This window comes from Engystomops pustulosus, chromosome 4, assembly GCF_040894005.1.
Source record: "Engystomops pustulosus chromosome 4, aEngPut4.maternal, whole genome shotgun sequence".
Classification (NCBI taxonomy): Eukaryota; Metazoa; Chordata; class Amphibia; order Anura; family Leptodactylidae; genus Engystomops; species Engystomops pustulosus.
Window position 1 is genome coordinate 1,565,870 of NC_092414.1, and position 22,413 is coordinate 1,588,282.

A 22,413-nucleotide genomic window follows, 5' to 3' on the forward strand; every position below is an offset into this window, starting at 1 on the left:
CTTTGGAAGAAATGAACTCTGATGACCTCTGGAAAAAAGTATGAATATCTTCAAAACGATAGGGGCTAGGGGCACAAACGAAAATTTTTGCTGCACAAACCAGCACAAACGTAGCACTAACATTTGACCCCAGTTTTGTTCAATTCGGTTAATGTGGGGGGGCTGCTTGAACTTTTGACCTTTACTTTTTTGGTCATATATTCAAAACAAAAGCAGCACAAACAAAAGTTTGAGCAGCACAAACCAGCAGAAATGTAGCAGAATTGTTTGGCACCAGTTTTGTTTGGTTTGGGCAATGTGGGGGGGCTGGTTGACCTCTCATGATCTCTGTAAACATTCATTAATATCTTAAAAACGAAAGCGGCACAAACGGAAATTTTTGCTGCACAAACGTAGCACAAACGTCTGACACCAATTTTATTTTATTTGAACAAGGTGGGGGGGGGGGGGGGGCAACTTCACTCAGGTATATTATACTTATAGTTAATAATATAGATTCTAAATTTATTTTACTCACTCAGTGTGATACCTGGGCCTGTCTCGATAAACACAAAAGGGATATCCTGGCAGGAATGGTGGAAAGACACACACCAAGCTCTTCCTCAACAGTTCTCAGCTTCTCCCTGGCTTTAGTATATGGTGCTGATTATTATGTGGCTCATATACAGCAATATAAAGGGGTACAATGAGAAGTACTATGACCATGGCATATGAGCTGGTACTTGTAGTACTCCAGCCTCATGACTATAGTATTTCTCATTGTTATATGCAGTATACTGCTGGAGTACTACAAGTACCAGCTCATATGCTGAGTATTCTGCCAACAGTTCATATACTCAGGTAAAAGCTCATATAGTCAGCATTATTGGGGGGCAAATGCGAGAGTCTCTCCGCTCTCAGGATGATGCGCCGGCCTCGGTGATGTCATTTTGTCTCGCGAGGTTCAAAGCTTGCGCATGTGTTATTGTACACGTCTCCTACATTGTAAGAAGCCGTGACTGCGCTTCGCTCCGCATTGCTGGGAAACATAACACAGGGGGCACCGTAGTTTGGGGAACTTTCCCCGCGGCACACCCGACCATGTGTCGCGGCACACTGGTTGAGAATCACTGCTCTATGTAATGAATAAACTGCAATATTTTATTCACTGAGATCCAGGATGTGGGATTTCCCTTTATATGTTTTTATAGACCACAATGCATCATTATCCCAACTTCTTCATCCCTGGTCTCCAGCCGCGCCCTGAGATATTCAGACCCCAAGGATAGTCACCAAGAACCTCGGGGAGCAGAGCGCCCCTAGTGGTCATGTCAGCCATCACATGCAGAGCTCCAAGATCTCTTCACAGACCAAAGGAAATATTCACAGATTTACATATAAACAGCCAAACATGGGACCTCCTGCTCGGAAGATCCTTAGACCCTGGATGGGGACGTCTGATCCCCAACACCTTCTCCTGTACAAAGTCCAGTGCTATACACAGGACACAACATCTACATATAGACAAGGGGGTGGAGACCTCCACAACATGAACCATCCTGCACCTGAAGGGTCACTTCTAGGGATAAAGCCCTTGGGGTGAGATAGTAGATGTCACTGCACAGCGATACATTGTAGACTCCCTATAACGTCCTATAACAGAGGCGTTTCCTGCACAGACCCTGATGAGGTAAGTGCCCCCTCCGTGTCCTGTACATTGTGGGGTCCAGCACCTGACACAATGCATGATGGTAGCTCCGGGGTGCAGCGCGGTGTAAGGTCCTGCCCTCCCCGGTGATCAGTCAATCACTATGGAGGTGTCAGAGCTGCGGCTCTTCTTGGGCGGGGGGCTGCTGTGCGGGGGAGGGCGCCGGGGGTCACCCCCTCCCTTCACAGACTTGGAGGAGTTTCCAGGACTCTTCTGCTGAGAGCGAGGATTGGGGTCCTTACACGTGGACGATTTGGGGGATTTTATCTGTTGGGAGACACACAATGTGTTATTATCACTCCCACCGTCCGACCCAAAAGCCCCACCAGGAGCCGACGCCCGGACCCCCCCCCCCCGGGAGCCGACGCCCAGATCCACGGAACCACCCCGCCGGGAGCCGACGCCCCGATCCACGGAACACACCCCCCCCCCCCCGCCGGGAGCCGACGCCCCGGAACCCCACCCCGCCGGGAGCCGACGCCCCGATCCCCGGAACCCCACCCCGCCGGGAGCCGACGCCCCGATCCCCCACCCCGCCGGGAGCCGACGGCCCCATTCCCCGAAACCCCACCCCGCCGGGAGCCGACGCCCCGATCCCCCACCCCGCCGGGAGCCGACGCCCCGATCCCCCACCCCGCCGGGAGCCGACGCCCCGATCCCCCACCCCGCCGGGAGCCGACGCCCCGATCCCCCACCCCGCCGGGAGCCGACGCCCCGATCCCCCACCCCGCCGGGAGCCGACGCCCCGATCCCCCACCCCGCTGGGAGCCGACGCCCCGAATCCCGGAACCACCCCAGCGGGAGCCGACGCCCCGAATCCCGCACCGGGAGCCGACGCCACGATCCCCTGAACCACCCCGCCGGGAGCCGACGCCCCGACCCCCGGAACCACCCCGCCGGGAGCCGACGCCCCGACCCCTGGAACCCGCATCAGGAGCCGACGCCCCGATCCCTCCTCCACCTCTCCCCCCGGGAGGAGGCGCTCTCACCTTGGCGGCCCCTCTCATGTGGAGGCTGAGGCTGTGCTGGGGGCTGAGCAGTAGTTTGGCTTTGGGCCCCTCCTTGATGTAGGAGATGGTGGCGAAGGCCGTGAAGCTGAAGTCTTCCCTGAGGAGATAGATGATGGATCAGGTGACTTGTCAGAGCTGCGGTGGTGTCACAGTGTAGCAGTGACTGGTACCTGATGTATTGCTGGAGCAGGAGGTGGGTGATGATCCTCTCCATCTGGTCTCGGGGCAGTTTTGGGGGCAGGACTTGGGGGACGCGCAGTTTGGCGGCTCCTTTCCCGCTCCAGGCGTCGATGAGCTTGAGGGGCGTCAGTTTCTCGTCCATCTGATCGGCCTGACGCAGGATCTTCACGATGTCTCTGCCGTAATCCAAGATGTCCACCTTCTCATAACCTGAATACGGGACAGCGCAGGGATCAGTCACGGGACAGCGGGGGGTCAGACACAAGCCCCTCCCCTTACCATGGAGCCCTATGATTGGTGGATCACTTACTCTGCTCCCCGTGGCAGTTATCACACATCTGGTGACACTGCGCCGAGTCCCAGACTTCATCAAAGTGCTGCGCGATGAGGACACGTCTACACCTGCAGGGAACATGGGAGAATCCTCAGTACACAACAGCTCCCCCCTCCTCCCCCTGCAGAGGGTACACACTCTCCCCTCCTCCCCCTGCAGAGGGTACACACTCCCCCTCCTCCCCTGCAGAGGGTACACACTCTCCCCTCCTCCCCCTGCAGAGGGTACACACTCTCCCCTCCTCCCCCTGCAGAGGGTACACACTCTCCCTCCTCCCCCTGCAGAGGGTACACACTCTCCCCTCCTCCCCCTGCAGAGGGTACACACTCTCCCCTCCTCCCCCTGCAGAGGGTACACACTCTCCCCTCCTCCCCCTGCAGAGGGTACACACTCTCCCCTCCTCCCCCTGCAGAGGGTACACACTCTCCCCTCCTCCCCCTGCAGAGGGTACACACTCTCCCCTCCTCTCCCTGCAGAGGGTACACACTCTCCCCTCCTCTCCCTGCAGAGGGTACACACTCTCCTGCAGAGGGTACACACTCTCCCCTCCTCTCCCTGCCAGAGGGTACACACTCTCCCCTCCTCTCCCTGCAGAGGGTACACACTCTCCCTGCAGAGGGTACACACTCTCCCTGCAGAGGGTACACACTCCCCTCCTCTCCCTGCAGAGGGTACACACTCTCCCCTCCTCTCCCTGCAGAGGGTACACACTCTCCCCTCCTCTCCCTGCAGAGGGTACACACTCTCCCCCCTCCTCCCCCTGCAGAGGGTACACACTCTCCCCCCTCCTCCCCCTGCAGAGGGTACACACTTCCCCTCCTCTCCCTGCAGAGGGTACACACTCTCCCCTCCTCTCCCTGCAGAGGGTACACTCCTCCACGCACCTGCTCATGTCCTGGCAGTAGCGCACCATATCATACAACTTCTGCTGCCCCACATCTCCATCACCACCATGGTACTGATCCGGAACACGTCCCCGAACCCCCAGTACACGATGCAGTCCGCACGATGGTCGTCCCGACCTGAGGAGACACAGGGGTGGGGTTATACAGGTGGGGGTGGGGGGGGGCATGACTAACCCTCACGGTCAGGGAGGGAGCAAGATGGGGTTATACAGCCAGGGGGCGGGGCCGCGAGGACACCTCCTGGTCAGGGGGGCGGGGCAGTTCCCCCTCTCACAGCCAGGGGGCGGGGTTATACAGGGCAGGGCACGGGGGAAGTTTCCCTCTCACAGCCAGGGGGCGGGGGTTATACACTCAGGAGGCGGGGTTATACAGCCAGGGGGCGGGGCAGTTCCCCTCTCATAGCCAGGGAGCGGGGTTATACACTCAGGGGGCGGGGCAGTTCCCCTCTCACAGCCAGGGGGCGGGGTTATACAGCCAGGGGCGGGGTTATACAGCCAGGGGGCGGGGTCACCTGCTCGCCCGCTCTCCTGGTAGTAGTTCTCCATGGACTTGCTCATGGTGTGGTGGATGACGAATCTCACGTCCGGTTTATCAATCCCCATCCCGAAGGCCACAGTGGCGACCACGACCTGCGGAGGAGGAGGAGGAGAGGGCGTGGTCAGTGGTGACGGGGCGCCTCCTCTGTGTACCCTGTCTGAGGCTCGGCACCTGGATCTTGTTCTGGGTCCAGTGGGCGTGGACCCGGCTCTTGTCTCGCGCCTCCATGTTGGCGTGGTAAGTGCCGGCGCCGACCCCTAACTTCTGCAAACTCATCGTAACTTGTTCTGAGTCTTTCTGAGAGAAACAGTAAACGATTCCTGCAGAAAACAAGGGGTTAATCAGGGGGTGGAGGAGCAGGCGGGGCCTGAGAGGAGGGGGCAGGGCCCTGTAGTCACCTGATTGCCCCTTGTACCGCCCATTGATCAGCTTCACTACGTCCTCTATGAAGTCACTGGAGGAGGAGGGTTTAGGCCGAACCTGGAAGATAAAGTGTTAAAGTCAGTGATCAGAGGCCGGGCCCCGCAGCCAGCCGCACAAGGGCTCCCGCAGGGGCTCCAGTCTGAGGTCTATAACTATACAGGGGTGTAGCTAGGCAGGAGTGATCTGTTATATAAGGGTGTGGCCTGGGGTGGTTCTAGTTAGGTGTGGCCTGGGGTGGTTCTAGTTAGGTGTGGCCTGGGGGGGTTTAATAGGGGTGTGGCCTGGGGGGGGGGTATGTAGTTATATAGTGATGTGGCCTGGGGGGGGGGGTATGTAGTTATATAGTGATGTGGCCTGGGGGGGGGGGTATGTAGTTATATAGTGATGTGGCCTGGGGGGGGGTATGTAGTTATATAGTGATGTGGCCTGGGGGGGGGGTATGTAGTTATATAGTGATGTGGCCTGGGGGGGGGGTATGTAGTTATATAGTGATGTGGCCTGGGGGGGGGGGTATGTAGTTATATAGTGATGTGGCCTGGGGGGGGGGTATGTAGTTATATAGTGATGTGGCCTGGGGGGGGGTATGTAGTTATATAGTGATGTGGCCTGGGGGGGGGGTATGTAGTTATATAGTGATGTGGCCTGGGGGGGGGGTATGTAGTTATATAGTGATGTGGCCTGGGGGGGGGTATGTAGTTATATAGTGATGTGGCCTGGGGGGGGGGGTATGTAGTTATATAGTGATGTGGCCTGGGGGGGGGGGTATGTAGTTATATAGTGATGTGGCCTGGGGGGGGGTATGTAGTTATATAGTGATGTGGCCTGGGGGGGGGGGGTATGTAGTTATATAGTGATGTGGCCTGGGAGGGGGGGGTATGTAGTTATATAGTGATGTGGCCTGGGAGGGGGGGATCGGTTATATAGGGGTGTGGCCTGGGAGGGGGGGAATCGGTTATATAGGGGTGTGGCCTGGGAGGGGTCAGGTGGTTATATAGGGGTGTGGCCTGGGAGGGGTCAGGTGGTTATATAGGGGTGTGGCCTGGGAGGGGTCAGGTGGTTATATAGGGGTGTGGCCTGGGAGGGGTCAGGTGGTTATATAGGGGTGTGGCCTGGGAGGGGGGATCGCTTATATAGGGGTGTGGCCTGGGAGGGGTCAGGTGGTTATATAGGGGTGTGGCCTGGGAGGGGTCAGGTGGTTATATAGGGGTGTGGCCTGGGAGGGGTCAGGTGGTTATATAGGGGTGTGGCCTGGGAGGGGTCAGGTGGCTATATAGGGGTGTGGCCTGGGAGGGGTCAGGTGGTTATAGGGGTGTGGCCTGGGAGGGGTCAGGTGGTTATATAGGGGTGTGGCCTGGGGTGGTTCTACAGGGGTGTGGCCTGGGGCTCCCTTGCTCTGTACATCTTTGCCCGCCCCCATAGCTCCGCCCCCATACCTCATAGAACAGATTGGGTCGGTTGAAGGAGGCGGTGAAGGTCAGAGGTCTCTGCACACACAGGATCTTCTGTGCGTCCTTCAGCACGTGGCTGGTGGCCGTGGCCGTGAGGCCGATCAGTGGGGCCTTGGGGAACTGTCTCTTCAGGATGCCCAGCGCCTTGTAGTCTGGAGGGAGACAGTCACATCATCAGCGCCACCTGCCGGCCCGGGGGAGCCCTCGCAGGAGCCTCACCTGGTCTGAAGTCGTGCCCCCATTGGCTGCAGCAGTGCACCTCATCGATGGCCACCCTGGCCAGACGCCCCGCCTGATAGGCCTTCTCCAGCCGCGACATGAACAGCTTACTCTTGGCGATCTTCTCCGGGGTGACGTAGATGAGCTTCAGCTGGGAGCGCCTGTCAATCATCTCCCCGTGCACCCACTTCACATGATCCTGCAGCAGAGAGGGGCGGAGCTTAGCAGGGGGCGTGCCCTCCCAGGACCCGCCCACATCCCCATACAGACCTTACTGCTGGACGCGTTCAGGTAGGTGGCCGAGACCCCCAGGCGCTCCAGGACCATGAGCTGATCCTCCATCAGGGACACCAGCGGGCAGATGACCAGGGTGAAGCCTGAGCGAGGGGTGGAGACAGCGTCAGGGGGGCGGAGCTGTGACCACCCATAGCTAGGGGAGCGGTCAGGACCCACCTTCAGAGCACACTGCCGGCAGCTGGTAGCACAGGCTCTTCCCTCCGCCCGTGGGCATGATCAGGAAGAGGTCTTTGCCGGCCATGTGGCGTTGATGGTCTCCAGCTGGAGGCGGCGGAAGCTGCTGAGCTGGAAGGATTTCTGCAGATGCTCCTTCACCTTCTGTGACCAGGAAAAGTCTGCAAGAAACACATCATAAGGAGAGAGCGCCGCCTGTGGTGGGGAGGAGCACTGCGCGGGGTCACTAATACCTCCTATAGATAAGTAACAAGACCTTTATCTACGTCCACAACCTCAGGATCTGAATCATGAGAATCTTATCTTTAATATGACACCAGAACCGGGTTTCTAGGCGCTACGGATCCAAAGATAGAGACAGATGAAGCGACTCTCCCCCTGCCGCCTCTAAGCTTCACTCATCTCAGACTTTCCTCCCTCTAGGGGCCACACACAATCCGGGCCCCTGTGCTGCACATTAGACCCCGAGGATGTTCTGAGGGTTACACGTGACCCCGCAGGACGCACCTTGTCTGTTCCAGTCCTGGGCGGTGGTCTCTGCGCTGGTCCCGGCCCCCTCATCCTCAGACAGTCCCTGGATCCTCTTGGTCAGCGCGCTCTTCCTCTGCTGCAGGTCCTGTTGTCTCTCCAGCAGCTCCTCGATCTGCACCTCAATGGCCTGAAGCTCCGTGGTCACAGCGTCCAACTCCTCCACCAGCGCTGGGGCGGGACCAAGACAAGATGTCACCACCCACCGCGTCTACACCCAGCCAACACTCCCCACCCAGACACCCGGCCATCACTCCCCACCCATCATATCCACAGCCACCAGCACCCAGACACCGACCATCACTCCCCACCCATCATATCCACAGCCTCCAGCACCCAGACACCCGGCCATCACTCCCACCCATCATATCCACAGCCACCAGCACCCAGACACCCGGCCATCACTCCCCACCCATCATATCCACAGCCACCAGCACCCAGACACCCGGCCATCACTCCCCACCCATCATATCCACAGCCACCAGCACCCAGACACCCGGCCATCACTCTCCACCCATCATATCCACAGCCACCAGCACCCAGACACCGGCCATCACTCCTCACCCATCATATCCACAGCCACCAGCACCCAGACACCCGGCCATCACTCCCCACCCATCATATCCACAGCCACCAGCACCCAGACATCCGGCCATCACTCCCCACCCATCATATCCACAGCCACCAGCACCCAGACACCCGGCCATCACTCCCCACCCATCATATCCACAGCCACCAGCACCCAGACACCCGGCCATCACTCCCCACCCATCATATCCACAGCCTCCAGCACCCAGACACCCGGCCATCACTCTTCACCCATCATATCCACAGCCACCAGCACCCAGACACCCGGCCATCACTCCCCACCCATCATATCCACAGCCTCCAGCACCCAGACACCCGGCCATCACTCCCCACCCATCATATCCACAGCCACCAGCACCCAGACACCCGGCCATCACCCCCACCCATCATATCCACAGCCTCCAGCACCCAGACACCCGGCCATCACTCTTCACCCATCATATCCACAGCCACCAGCACCCAGACACCCGGCCATCACTCCCCACCCATCATATCCACAGCCTCCAGCACCCAGACTCCCGGCCATCACTCCCCACCCATCATATCCACAGCCACCAGCACCCAGACACCCGGCCATCACTCCTCACCCATCATATCCACAGCCTCCAGCACCCAGACACCCGGCCATCACTCCCCACCCATCATATCCACAGCCTTCAGCACCCAGACACCGGCCATCACTCCCCACCCATCATATCCACAGCCACCAGCACCCAGACACCCGGCCATCACTCCTCACCCATCATATCCACAGCCACCAGCACCCAGACACCCGGCCATCACTCCCCACCCATCATATCCACAGCCTCCAGCACCCAGACACCCGGCCATCACTCCCCACCCATCATATCCACAGCCACCAGCACCCAGACACCCGGCCATCACTCCCCACCCATCATATCCACAGCCACCAGCACCCAGACACCCGGCCATCACTCCCCACCCATCATATCCACAGCCACCAGCACCCAGACACCCGGCCATCACCCCCACCCATCATATCCACAGCCACCTGCACCCAGACACCCGGCCATCACTCCCCACCCATCATATCCACAGCCACCAGCACCCAGACACCCGGCCATCACTCCCCACCCATCATATCCACAGCCACCAGCACCCAGACACCCGGCCATCACTCCCCACCCATCATATCCACAGCCACCAGCACCCAGACACCCGGCCATCACTCCCCACCCATCATATCCACAGCCACCAGCACCCAGACACCCGGCCATCACTCCCCACCCATCATATCCACAGCCACCAGCACCCAGACACCCGGCCATCACTCCCCACCCATCATATCCACAGCCACCAGCACCCAGACACCCGGCCATCACTCCCCACCCATCATATCCACAGCCACCAGCACCCAGACACCCGGCCATCACTCCCCACCCATCATATCCACAGCCACCAGCACCCAGACACCCGGCCATCACCCCCACCCATCATATCCACAGCCTCCAGCACCCAGACACCCGGCCATCACTCCTCACCCATCATATCCACAGCCACCAGCACCCAGACACCCGGCCATCACCCCCACCCATCATATCCACAGCCACCAGCACCCAGACACCCGGCCATCACCCCCACCCATCATATCCACAGCCTCCAGCACCCAGACACCCGGCCATCACTCCCCACCCATCATATCCACAGCCACCAGCACCCAGACACCCGGACATCACTCCTCACCCATCATATCCACAGCCACCAGCACCCAGACACCGACCATCACTCCCCACCCATCATATCCACAGCCTCCAGCACCCAGACACCCGGCCATCACCCCCACCCATCATATCCACAGCCTCCAGCACCCAGACACCCGGCCATCACCCCCACCCATCATATCCACAGCCACCAGCACCCAGACACCGACCATCACTCCCCACCCATCATATCCACAGCCTCCAGCACCCAGACACCCGGCCATCACTCCCCACCCATCATATCCACAGCCTCCAGCACCCAGACACCCGGCCATCACTCCTCACCCACCAGCCCCGCAGTGACCCCCTGCCCCCGGTCCCCCCACCTCTCTGCCCTCAGTCCCCCCACCTCTCTGCCCCCGGTATCCCCGCTCCTGTGTGTGGGGGGCAGTTTTGTACCTGGGAGCTCGTCCGTCGCCATCTTTCTCCCTCAGTCACTGAAAATAAAGACATAAATGTAAGGAAAACCATCACCCGGGGCCACACAGAGCGTCCAATCACTGCCTGACCCTCACCGGAGACCCTGGAGTGGCCCTGTGACCTGTGCGTGGCCCTGTGACCTGGTGTGACCTGTGACCTGTGGGTGGCCCCGTGACCTGGAGTGACCCCGTCACTATACAGGACAAGTGCAATTTAAAGGGGAACTCCAACCTCTTATAAATCACGTGATGCTGTTAGTTTCCACAGCACCGCGTCTCCTGCACCGGGACACCGGACTGTCAGACTCCCGGCATCGCTCCGACGCTGACCAATCACACGCCGCGCCTACATTATACGTCACCGAATCCTCTGCCCCGGATTGGTCGGGCTGACAGAACCGCTGAGCTCTATGATTGGCCCGAGTGCCGCCTTCTCCCCGCCCCCCGCTGGGCGCTGCGCTGATTGGCTGGAGGCTCGGCGCTGCGCTGCGTGTTTCCGGAAGACGTGGCCGTTACGAGGCGCCGGTTCTCTCTGATCCCCGCAGTCACAGCCCGGAGCCGCCGCAGCCATGATCTCCCTCACCGACACCAGAGTAAGAGCCGGGCCCCGGGGGAGGAGCCAGGGCCACAGGAGAAAGAGGGGCCCCGGGGGGAGCAGGAGCCAGGGCCACAGGAGAAAGAGGGCACCGGGGGAGGAGCCAGGGCCACAGGAGAAAGAGGGACCCCGGGGGAGGAGCCAGGGCCACAGGAGAAAGAGGGACCCCGGGGGAGCAGGAGCCAGGGCCACAGGAGAAAGAGGGCACCGGGGGAGGAGCCAGGGCCACAGGAGAAAGGGGCACCGGGGGAGGAGCCAGGGCCACAGGAGAAAGAGGGGCCCCGGGGGGAGCAGGAGCCAGGGCCACAGGAGAAAGAGGGCACCGGGGGAGGAGCCAGGGCCACAGGAGAAAGAGGGACCCCGGGGGAGGAGCCAGGGCCACAGGAGAAAGAGGGACCCCGGGGGGAGCAGGAGCCAGGGCCACAGGAGAAAGAGGGCACCGGGGGAGGAGCCAGGGCCACAGGAGAAAGGGGCACCGGGGGAGGAGCCAGGGCCACAGGAGAAAGAGGGGCCCCGGGGGGAGCAGGAGCCAGGGCCACAGGAGAAAGAGGGCACCGGGGGAGGAGCCAGGGCCACAGGAGAAAGAGGGGCCCCGGGGAGGAGCCAGGGCCACAGGAGAAAGAGGGGCCCCGGGGGAGCAGGAGCCAGGGCCACAGGAGAAAGAGGGCACCGGGGGAGGAGCCAGGGCCACAGGAGAAAGAGGGCACCGGGGGAGGAGCCAGGGCCACAGGAGAAAGAGGGCACCGGGGGAGGAGCCAGGGCCACAGGAGAAAGAGGGCACTGGGGGAGGAGCCAGGGCCACAGGAGAAAGGGGCATCGGTGGAGGAGCCAGGGCCACAGGAGAAAGAGGGCACCGGGGGAGGAGCCAGGGCCACAGGAGAAAGAGGGGCCCCGGGGGAGGAGCCAGGGCCATAAGGTGGGGCCCCATAGAGGAATGATAGGCCTGGGGAGAATGAGGAGGAAGAAAGTAGCATTAGAGGGGGGTCCAGTTCTCCCCTGGTTCTGGCAGTAGCATTAGTGGGGGTCCAGTTCTCCCCTGGTTCTGGCAGTAGCATTAGAGGGGGTCCAGTCCTCCCCTGGTTCTGGCAGTAGCATTAGTGGGGGTCCAGTCCTCCCCTGGTTCTGGCTGTAGCATTAGCGGGGTCCAGTACTCCCCTGGTCCTGGCTGTAGCATTAGCGGGGGGTCCAGTTCTCCCTGGTCCTGGCAGTAGCATTAGCGGGGGGTCCAGTTCTCCCCTGGTTCTGGCTGTAGCATTAGTGGGGGTCCAGTCCTCCCCTGGTTCTGGCTGTAGCATTAGTGGGGGTCCAGTCCTCCCCTGGTTCTGGCTTTAGCATTAGTGGGGGTCCAGTTCTCCCCTGGTTCTGGCAGTAGCATTAGTGGGGATCCAGTTCTCCCCTGGTTCTGGCAGTAGCATTAGAGGGGGTCCAGTTCTCCCCTGGTCCTGGCAGTAGCATTAGCGGGGGTCCAGTTCTCCCCTGGTTCTGGCTGTAGCATTAGTGGGGGTCCAGTCCTCCCCTGGTTCTGGCTGTAGCATTAGTGGGGGTCCAGTTCTCCCCTGGTTCTGGCTGTAGCATTAGTGGGGGTCCAGTCCTCCCCTGGTTCTGGCTGTAGCATTAGTGGGGGTCCAGTTCTCCCCTGGTTCTGGCAGTAGCATTAGCGGGGGGTCCAGTTCTCCCTGGTTCTGGCAGTAGCATTAGCGGGGGGTCCAGTTCTCCCCTGGTTCTGGCAGTAGCATTAGCGGGGGGTCCAGTTCTCCCCTGGTTCTGGCAGTAGCATTAGTGGGGGGTCCAGTTCTCCCCTGGTCCTGGCAGTAGCATTAGTGGGGGGTCCAGTTCTCCCCTGGTCCTGGCTGTAGCATTAGAGGGGGGTCCAGTTCTCCCCTGGTCCTGGCAGTAGCATTAGTGGGGGTCCAGTCCTCCCTGGTTCTGGCTGTAGCATTAGTGGGGGTCCAGTTCTCCCCTGGTTCTGGCAGTAGCATTAGTGGGGGTCCAGTTCTCCCCTGGTTCTGGCAGTAGCATTAGAGGGGGTCCAGTTCTCCCCTGGTTCTGGCTGTAGCATTAGAGGGGGGTCCAGTTCTCCCCTGGTTCTGGCTGTAGCATTAGAGGGGGTCCAGTTCTCCCCTGGTTCTGGCTGTTGCATTAGAGGGGGGGTCCAGTTCTCCCTGGTCCTGGCAGTAGCATTAGAGGGGGTCCAGTTCTCCCCTGGTCCTGGCAGTAGCATTAGAGGGGGTCCAGTTCTCCCCTGGTTCTGGCAGTAGCATTAGAGGGGGTCCAGTTCTCCCCTAGTTCTGCCAGTAGCATTAGTGGGGGTCCAGTCCTCCCCTGGTTCTGGCAGTAGCATTAGAGGGGGTCCAGTTCTCCCCTGGTTCTGGCAGTAGCATTAGTGGGGGTCCAGTCCTCCCCTGGTTCTGGCAGTAGCATTAGAGGGGGTCCAGTTCTCCCCTGGTTCCGGCAGTAGCATTAGTGGGGGTCCAGTCTTCCCCTGGTTCTGGCTGTAGCATTAGTGGGGGTCCAGTTCTCCCCTGGTTCTGGCAGTAGCATTAGTGGGGGTCCAGTCCTCCCCTGGTTCTGGCTGTAGCATTAGCGGGGGTCCAGTTCTCCCTGGTTCTGGCAGTAGCATTAGAGGGGGTCCAGTTCTCCCCTGGTTCTGGCAGTAGCATTAGTGGGGGTCCAGTCCTCCCCTGGTTCTGGCAGTAGCATTAGAGGGGTCCAGTTCTCCCCTGGTCCTGGCAGTAGCATTAGAGGGGGTCCAGTTCTCCCCTGGTCCTGGCAGTAGCATTAGAGGGGGTCCAGTTCTCCCCTGGTTCTGGCAGTAGCATTAGAGGGGGTCCAGTACTCCCTGGTCCTGGCCAGTAGCATTAGTGGGGGTCCAGTCCTCCCCTGGTCCTGGCAGTAGCATTAGAGGGGGTCCAGTTCTCCCCTGGTTCTGGCAGTAGCATTAGAGGGGGTCCAGTACTCCCCTGGTCCTGGCAGTAGCATTAGTGGGGGTCCAGTCCTCCCCTGGTTCTGGCAGTAGCATTAGAGGGGGTCCAGTTCTCCCCTGGTTCTGGCAGTAGCATTAGTGGGGGTCCAGTCCTCCCCTGGTTCTGGCAGTAGCATTAGAGGGGGTCCAGTTCTCCCTGGTTCCGGCAGTAGCATTAGTGGGGGTCCAGTCTTCCCCTGGTTCTGGCTGTAGCATTAGTGGGGTCCAGTTCTCCCCTGGTTCTGGCAGTAGCATTAGTGGGGGTCCAGTCCTCCCCTGGTTCTGGCTGTAGCATTAGCGGGGGTCCAGTTCTCCCCTGGTTCTGGCAGTAGCATTAGAGGGGGTCCAGTTCTCCCCTGGTTCTGGCAGTAGCATTAGAGGGGGTCCAGTTCTCCCCTGGTTCTGGCTGTAGCATTGGTGGGGGTCCAGTTCTCCCCTGGTTTCTGGCTGTAGCATTAGTGGGGGTCCAGTTCTCCCCTGGTTCTGGCTGTACCATTAGAGGGGGTCCAGTCCTCCCCTGGTTCTGGCTGTAGCATTAGTGGGGGTCCAGTCCTCCCCTGGTTCTGGCAGTAGCATTAGAGGGGGTCCAGTTCTCCCCTGGTTCTGGCTGTAGCATTAGTGGGGGTCCAGTTCTCCCCTGGTTCTGGCTGTAGCATTAGTGGGGGTCCAGTCCTCCCCTGGTTCTGGCAGTAGCATTAGAGGGGGTCCAGTTCTCCCCTGGTTCTGGCAGTAGCATTAGAGGGGGGGGTCCAGTTCCGTTGTGTAGGTGGAGGGGGGGAGGGGTGAGAACGCGCAGGTGTCCTGCTCCGGGTTCTTGTGTCCGCGCTAATCCATCAGCCGACCAATCACAAGGGCGCAGGTGCATCCCCAATATTAACCCCTTAACATCCCCTGAGGTCAGGAGCGCCCGGTGCGTCCTGTGACGGGGGGGGGGTTGTCCTGCCCGGTGCGTCCTGTGACGGGGGGGGGGGGTGTCCTGCCCGGTGCGTTCTGTGACGGGGGGGGGGGGGGTCCTGCCCGGTGCGTCCTGTGACGGGGGGGGGGGGTCCTGCCCGGTGCGTCCTGTGTCGGGGGGGGGGGGGGGGGGGGTCCTGCCCGGTGCGTCCTGTGACGGGGGGGTCCTGCCCGGTGCGTCCTGTGACGGGGGGGGGGGGGGTCCTGCCCGGTGCGTCCTGTGACGGGGGGGGGGGGTCCTGCCCGGTGCGTCCTGTGACGGGGGGGTCCTGCCCGGTGCGTCCTGTGACGGGGGGGGGGTCCTGCCCGGTGCGTCCTGTGACGGGGGGGGGGGGGTCCTGCCCGGTGCGTCCTGTGACGGGGGGGGGGGGTCCTGCCCGGTGCGTCCTGTGACAGGGGGGGGGTCCTGCCCGGTGCGTCCTGGGGGGGGGGTCCTGCCCGGTGCGTCCTGGGGGGGGGGGGGGGGTCCTGCCCGGTGCGTCTGTGTCGGGGGGGGGGGGGTCCTGCCCGGTGCGTCCTGTGACAGGGGGGGTCCTGCCCGGTGCGTCTGTGACGGGGAGGGGGGGGGTCCTGCCCGGTGCGTCCTGTGACGGGGAGGGGGGGGTCCTGCCCGGTGCGTCCTGTGACGGGGGGGGGGGGTTGTCCTGCCCGGTGCGTCCTGTGACGGGGGGGGGGGGTTGTCCTGCCCGGTGCGTCCTGTGACGGGGGGGGGGGGGGGGGGTCCTGCCCGGTGCGTCCTGTGACGGGGGGGGGGGTCCTGCCCGGTGCGTCCTGTGTCGGGGGGGGGGGGGGGGGGGGGTCCTGCCCGGTGCGTCCTGTGACGGGGGGGGGTCCTGCCCGGTGCGTCCTGTGACGGGGGGGGGGGGGGTCCTGCCCGGTGCGTCCTGTGACGGGGGGGGGGGTCCTGCCCGGTGCGTCCTGTGACGGGGGGGGGTCCTGCCCGGTGCGTCCTGTGACGGGGGGGGGGTCCTGCCCGGTGCGTCCTGTGACGGGGGGGGGGGGTCCTGCCCGGTGCGTCCTGTGACGGGGGGGGGGGGTCCTGCCCGGTGCGTCCTGTGACAGGGGGGGGGGTCCTGCCCGGTGCGTCCTGGGGGGGGGGGTCCTGCCCGGTGCGTCCTGGGGGGTGGGGGGGGGTCCTGCCCGGTGCGTCCTGTGTCGGGGGGGGGGGGGGGGGTCCTGCCCGGTGCGTCCTGTGACAGGGGGGGGGTCCTGCCCGGTGCGTCCTGTGACGGGGAGGGGGGGGGTCCTGCCCGGTGCGTCCTGTGACGGGGAGGGGGGGGTCCTGCCCGGTGCGTCCTGTGACGGGGGGGGGGGGGTTCCTGCCCGGTGCGTCCTGTGACGGGGGGGGGGGGGGTCCTGCCCGGTGCGTCCTGTGACGGGGGGGGGGGGGGTCCTGCCCGTGCGTCCTGTGACGGGGGGGGGGTCCTGCCCGGTGCGTCCTGTGACAGGGGGGGGGGGGGGGTCCTGCCCGGTGCGTCCTGTGACAGGGGGGGGGGGGGTCCTGCCCGGTGCGTCCTGTGACGGGGGGGGGGGGTCCTGCCCGGTGCGTCCTGTGACGGGGGGGGGGGGGGGGTCCTGCCCGGTGCGTCCTGTGACAGGGGGGGGTCCTGCCCGGTGCGTCCTGTGACAGGGGGGGGGTCCTGCCCGGTGCTCCTGTGATGGGGGAGGGGGGGTCCTGCCCGGTGCGTCCTGTGACGGGGGGGGGGGGTCCTGCCCGGTGCGTCCTGTGACGGGGGGGGGGGGGGGGGTCCTGCCCGGTGCGTCCTGTGACGGGGGGGGTCCTGCCCGGTGCATCCTGTGATGGGGGAGGGGGGGTCCTGCCCGGTGCGTCCTGTGACGGGGGGGGGGGGGTGGGGTCCTGCCCGGTGCATCCTGTGATGGGGGAGGGGGGGTCCTGCCCGGTGCATCCTGTGATGGGGGAGGGGGGGTCCTGCCAGTGCATCCTGTGATGGGGGAGGGGGGGTCCTGCCCGGTGCGTCCTGTGACGGGGGGGGTCCTGCCCGGTGCGTCCTGTGACGGGGGGGGGGGGGTCCTGCCCGGTGCGTCCTGTGAGGGGGGGGGGGGGTCCTGCCCGGTGCGTCCTGTGACGGGGGGGGGGGGGGTCCTGCCCGTGCGTCTGTGACGGGGGGGGGGGGGGTCCTGCCCGGTGCGTCCTGTGACGGGGGGGGGGGGGGGTCCTGCCCGGTGCGTCCTGTGAGACGGGGGGGGGTGGGGTCCTGCCCGGTGCGTCCTGTGACGGGGGGGGGGGGGGGGCGGTGCCGATCAGCGTGTCCTTTATAATATTTAATAATTGTTACATATTAGTTACTTTATTTTATACACAACCATCTCCTATCCCATAACACATAAGGATGACACCGCTCCTCGGGACATAGTACAGGCCGTCCCCTACTTACAGACGACCCCTCTGCGCCCTGTGACCTCTGGTGACCTCTCCGGATGTTACTGCAATGATCAGCTGGAAGGTGTCTGTAATGAAGCTTTATGGATAATCCTGGGTCCAATCACAGCTCAGCTTTTAAATATTCATGAGCACTGGTAAAATGAAAGCTGAGCCGTGATTGGTTGCCACGGGCAACTATAAATATTCTGACTTTCAGACACTTGATAAACCTGCCCCATTGTTAGTGACTTGCGTTGGTTAATACACAAGAAAAGAGGTTACCCCAAGGTGAAGTCCCCCGGATTACGGGCCGCCCCCGGGTTATGGGACAGGATGGGGGCCGGAGGTTTGTTCTTAAGTTGAATTTGTATGTAAGTCGGAACTGTATATTTTATCATTGTAGATCCCGATGACGGGGGAAGTTTAGGGGATGATATTGGGGATGCACTGGCGCCCGTCATGTCTTGGAGAGGATAGTGTTTCTCACAGCTGAGGGTTTGTTACAGTTGTATCCAGTCTCCTCTGTGTACTGCACAGCCTGCGCTGACACACTGTAACGCACCTCCCGGAGGAGGTAGGGATTGTCCAGAGCAGGATAATCCTGGCAGTAGTGACGAAGCCTCAGCTGTGAGCAGTCAGTGACGTCTCCTCCTCTCTCGGCAGAGATCGGGATGGGTCTCACCGGATTCGGGGTCTTCTTCCTGTTCTTCGGGATGCTGCTGTTCTTCGACAAGGCGCTGCTGGCCATCGGAAATGTAAGTGCGGGGGAGGGGCGAGAAAGGGGGTGCAGGGATATGGGGGCTGAGTCAGGGGTATGACAGGCAGTAGGGGATATAGCTGAGGGCGGGGGGAGCAGGGGCTCATAGCTCAGGTGACGGGGTTATAGCAGGTGGCAAGGACGGGGGTATGGAAAGGGGTCATAGTGGGTGGCAGGGGTGGGGTCATAGCGGGTGGCAGGGGGGGTCATAGCGGGTGGCAGGGGTGGGGTCATAGCGGGTGGCAGGGGGTCAGGGTGGGGACATGGCGGGGGTTTCGGCTGGGGGTATGGCAGGGGGTCGGGGTGGTGTCATGGCAGGGGTGGGGTCATGGCGGGTGGCAGTGGTAAGGTCATGGCAGGGGGTCGGGGTGGGGGTCATGGCAGGGGGTCGGGTCATGGCAGGGAGTCGGGGTGGGGTCATGGGGGCGGTCACGGCCCGCTCTCACGTGTTGCCATCTTCCCGCAGGTCCTCTTCGTGGCAGGGTTGGCGTTCGTCATTGGGCTGGAGAGGACCTTCCGCTTCTTCTTCCAGAAACACAAAGTGAAGGCCACGGCGTTCTTCCTGGGGGGCGTCTTCGTGGTGCTGGTGGGGTGGCCCCTCATCGGGATGGTCCTGGAGATCTACGGCTTCTTCCTGCTCTTCAGGTAACACAGGGAGACCACGGCCGGGGGATGGGAGGATCGTGGGCTTCTGGGGGCTAATCACTGCTCTCCACGTTACAGGGGCTTCTTCCCAGTGGTCATCGGCTTCATCCGGAGAGTCCCCATCCTGGGATCCATCCTGAACCTCCCCGGAATCAGCTCGGTAAGATCCCACCCAGAGCCCGGGGGCAGTACAGCGACATAGAGGGCAGGAGGCGCCCAGGGCTGATAACAGAGAGTAATAGATTGTATCCCCCCCTGTACAGTCTCCCTCTCCCCGGGGTGTAATGGCTGATAACAGAGAGTAATAGATTGTATCCCCCCTGTACAGTCTCCTCTCCCCGGGATGTAATGGCTGATAACAGAGAGTAATAGATTGTATCCCCCCCCCCCCTGTACAGTCTCCTCTCCCCGGGGTGTAATGGCTGATAACAGAGAGTAATAGATTGTATCCCCCCCTGTACAGTCTCCTCTCCCCGGGATGTAATGGCTGATAACAGAGAGTAATTAGATTGTATCCCCCCCCCTGTACAGTCTCCTCTCCCCGGGATGTAATGGCTGATAACAGAGAGTAATAGATTGTATCCTCCCTGTACAGTCTCCTCCCCCCGGGGTGTAATGGCTGATAACAGAGAGTAATAGATTGTATCCCCCCTGTACAGTCTCCTCTCCCCGGGGTGTAATGGCTGATAACAGAGAGTAATAGATTGTATCCCCCTGTACAGTCTCCTCTCCCCGGGGTGTAATGGCTGATAACAGAGAGTAATAGATTGTATCCCCCCCTGTACAGTCTCCTCTCCCCGGGATGTAATGGCTGATAACAGAGAGTAATAGATTGTATCCCCCCCTGTACAGTCTCCTCTCCCCGGGGTGTAATGGCTGATAACAGAGAGTAATAGATTGTATCCCCCCTGTACAGTCTCCTCTCCCGGGGTGTAATGGCTGATAACAGAGAGTAATAGATTGTATCCCCTGTACAGTCTCCTCTCCCCGGGGTGTAATGGCTGATAACAGAGAGTAATAGATTGTATCCCCCCTGTACAGTCTCCTCTCCCCGGGGTGTAATGGCTGATAACAGAGAGTAATAGATTGTATCCCCCCTGTACAGTCTCCTCTCCCCGGGATGTAATGGCTGATAACAGAGAGTAATAGATTGTATCCCCCTGTACAGTCTCCTCCCCCCGGGATGTAATGGCTGATAACAGAGAGTGATAGATTGTATCCCCCCCTGTACAGTCTCCTCTCCCCGGGGTGTAATGGCTGATAACAGAGAGTAATAGATTGTATCCCCCCTGTACAGTCTCCTCTCCCCGGGGTGTAATGGCTGATAACAGAGAGTAATAGATTGTATCCCCCCCCTGTACAGTCTCCTCTCCCCGGGGTGTAATGGCTGATAACAGAGAGTAATAGATTGTATCCCCCCTGTACAGTCTCCTCTCCCCGGGGTGTAATGGCTGATAACAGAGAGTAATAGATTGTATCCCCCCTGTACAGTCTCCTCTCCCCGGGGATGTAATGGCTGATAACAGAGAGTAATAGATTGTATCCCCCCCTGTACAGTCTCCCTCTCCCCGGGATGTAATGGCTGATAACAGAGAGTAATAGATTGTATCCCCCCCTGTACAGTCTCCTCTCCCCGGGGTGTAATGGCTGATAACAGAGAGTTAATAGATTGTATCCCCCCTGTACAGTCTCCTCTCCCCGGGTGTAATGGCTGATAACAGAGAGTAATAGATTGTATCCCCCCTGTACAGTCTCCTCTCCCCAGGGTGTAATGGCTGATAACAGAGAGTAATAGATGTATCCCCCCCTGTACAGTCTCCTCTCCGGGGCAGTGGCTGATAATAGAGAGTAATAGATTGTATCCCCCCCCTGTACAGTCTCCTCTCCCCGGGTGTTATGGGCTGATAACAGAGAGTAATAGATTGTATCCCCCCCTGTACAGTCTCCTCTCCCCGGGGTGTAATGGCTGATAACAGAGAGTAATAGATTGTATCCCCCCCCTGTACAGTCTCCTCTCCCGGGGGCAGTGGCTGATAATAGAGAGTAATAGATTGTATCCCCCCTGTACAGTCTCCTCTCCCCGGGATGTAATGGCTGATAACAGAGAGTAATAGATTGTATCCCCCCCCTGTACAGTCTCCTCTCCCCGGGGTGTAATGGCTGATAACAGAGAGTAATAGATTGTATCCCCCTGTACAGTCTCCTCTCCCCGGGATGTAAATGGCTGATAACAGAGAGTAATAGATTGTATCCCCCCTGTACAGTCTCCTCTCCCCGGGGTGTAATGGCTGATAACAGAGAGTAATAGATTGTATCCCCCCTGTACAGTCTCCTCTCCCCGGGGTGTAATGGCTGATAACAGAGAGTAATAGATTGTATCCCCCCTGTACAGTCTCCTCTCCCCGGGATGTAATGGCTGATAACAGAGAGTAATAGATTGTATCCCCCCCTGTACAGTCTCCTCTCCCCGGGGTGTAATGGCTGATAACAGAGAGTAATAGATTGTATCCCCCCCTGTACAGTCTCCTCTCCCCAGGGTGTAATGGCTGATAACAGAGAGTAATAGATTGTATCCCCCCTGTACAGTCTCCTCTCCCCGGGGTGGTAATGGCTGATAACAGAGAGTAATAGATTGTATCCCCTGTACAGTCTCCTCTCCCCGGGGTGTAATGGCTGATAACAGAGAGTAATAGATTGTATCCCCCCTGTACAGTCTCCTCTCCCCGGGGTGTAATGCTGATAACAGAGAGTAATAGATTGTATCCCCCCCTGTACAGTCTCCTCTCCCCGGGGTGTAATGGCTGATAACAGAGAGTATAGATTGTATCCCCCCCCTGTACAGTCTCCTCTCCCCGGGATGTAATGGCTGATAACAGAGAGTAATAGATTGTATCCCCCCCTGTACAGTCTCCTCTCCCGGGGCAGTGGCTGATAATAGAGAGTAATAGATTGTATCCCCCCTGTACAGTCTCCTCTCCCGGGGTGTAATGGCTGATAACAGAGAGTAATAGATTGTATCCCCCTGTACAGTCTCCTCTCCCCGGGATGTAATGGCTGATAACAGAGAGTAATAGATTGTATTCCCCCTGTACAGTCTCCTCTCCCCCGGGGTGTAATGGCTGATTACAGAGAGTAATAGATTGTATCCCCCCTGTACAGTCTCCTCTCCCCGGGCTGTAATGGCTGATAACAGAGAGTAATAGATTGTATCCCCCCTGTACAGTCTCCTCTCCCCGGGATGTAATGGCTGATAACAGAGAGTAATAGATTGTATCCCCCCTGTACAGTCTCCTCTCCCCGGGGTGTAATTGGCTGATTACAGAGAGTAATAGATTGTATCCCCCCCCTGTACAGTCTCCTCTCCCGGGTGTAGTGGCTGATAACAGAGAGTAATAGATTGTATCCCCCTGTACAGTCTCCTCTCCCCGGGGTGTAATGGCTGATAACAGAGAGTAATAGATTGTATCCCCCCCCTGTTCAGTCTCCTCTCCCCGGGGTGTAGTGCTGATAACAGAGAGTAATAGATTGTATCCCCCTGTACAGTCTCCTCTCCCCGGGGGGCAGTGGCTGATAACAGAGAGTAATAGATTGTATCCCCCTGTACAGTCTCCTCTCCCCGGGGTGTAATGGCTGATAACAGAGAGTAT

At 60.2% G+C, this 22,413-nt stretch overlaps 1 protein-coding gene and 1 pseudogene across 1 annotated transcript; one reads left to right on the forward strand and one right to left on the reverse strand.

Moving 5' to 3' along the window:
• Window positions 1–453: 453 nt before the first annotated feature.
• Window positions 454–10,852, reverse strand: LOC140125892 (ATP-dependent DNA helicase Q1-like; annotated as a pseudogene).
• Window positions 10,853–17,985: 7,133 nt separating this feature from the next.
• On the forward strand, window positions 17,986–18,968 carry LOC140125853 (vesicle transport protein GOT1B-like). The gene is made up of 3 exons (XM_072144729.1): window positions 17,986–18,119; window positions 18,588–18,766; window positions 18,845–18,968. Exons 1-3 carry the CDS (start codon window positions 18,036–18,038, stop codon window positions 18,966–18,968), a joined length of 387 nt encoding a protein of 128 aa, XP_072000830.1. The 5' UTR covers window positions 17,986–18,035.
• The last annotated feature ends 3,445 nt before the right edge of the window (window positions 18,969–22,413 follow it).

Coding starts and splice junctions, on each gene's coding strand:
- LOC140125853 (XM_072144729.1), top strand. CDS start 18,036: ATGGGTCTCACCGGATTCGGGGTCTTCTTCCTGTTCTTCGGGATGCTG. Junction 18,120..18,587: donor CGCTGCTGGCCATCGGAAAT/GTAAGTGCGGGG, acceptor ATCTTCCCGCAG/GTCCTCTTCGTGGCAGGGTT. Junction 18,767..18,844: donor GGCTTCTTCCTGCTCTTCAG/GTAACACAGGGA, acceptor TCCACGTTACAG/GGGCTTCTTCCCAGTGGTCA.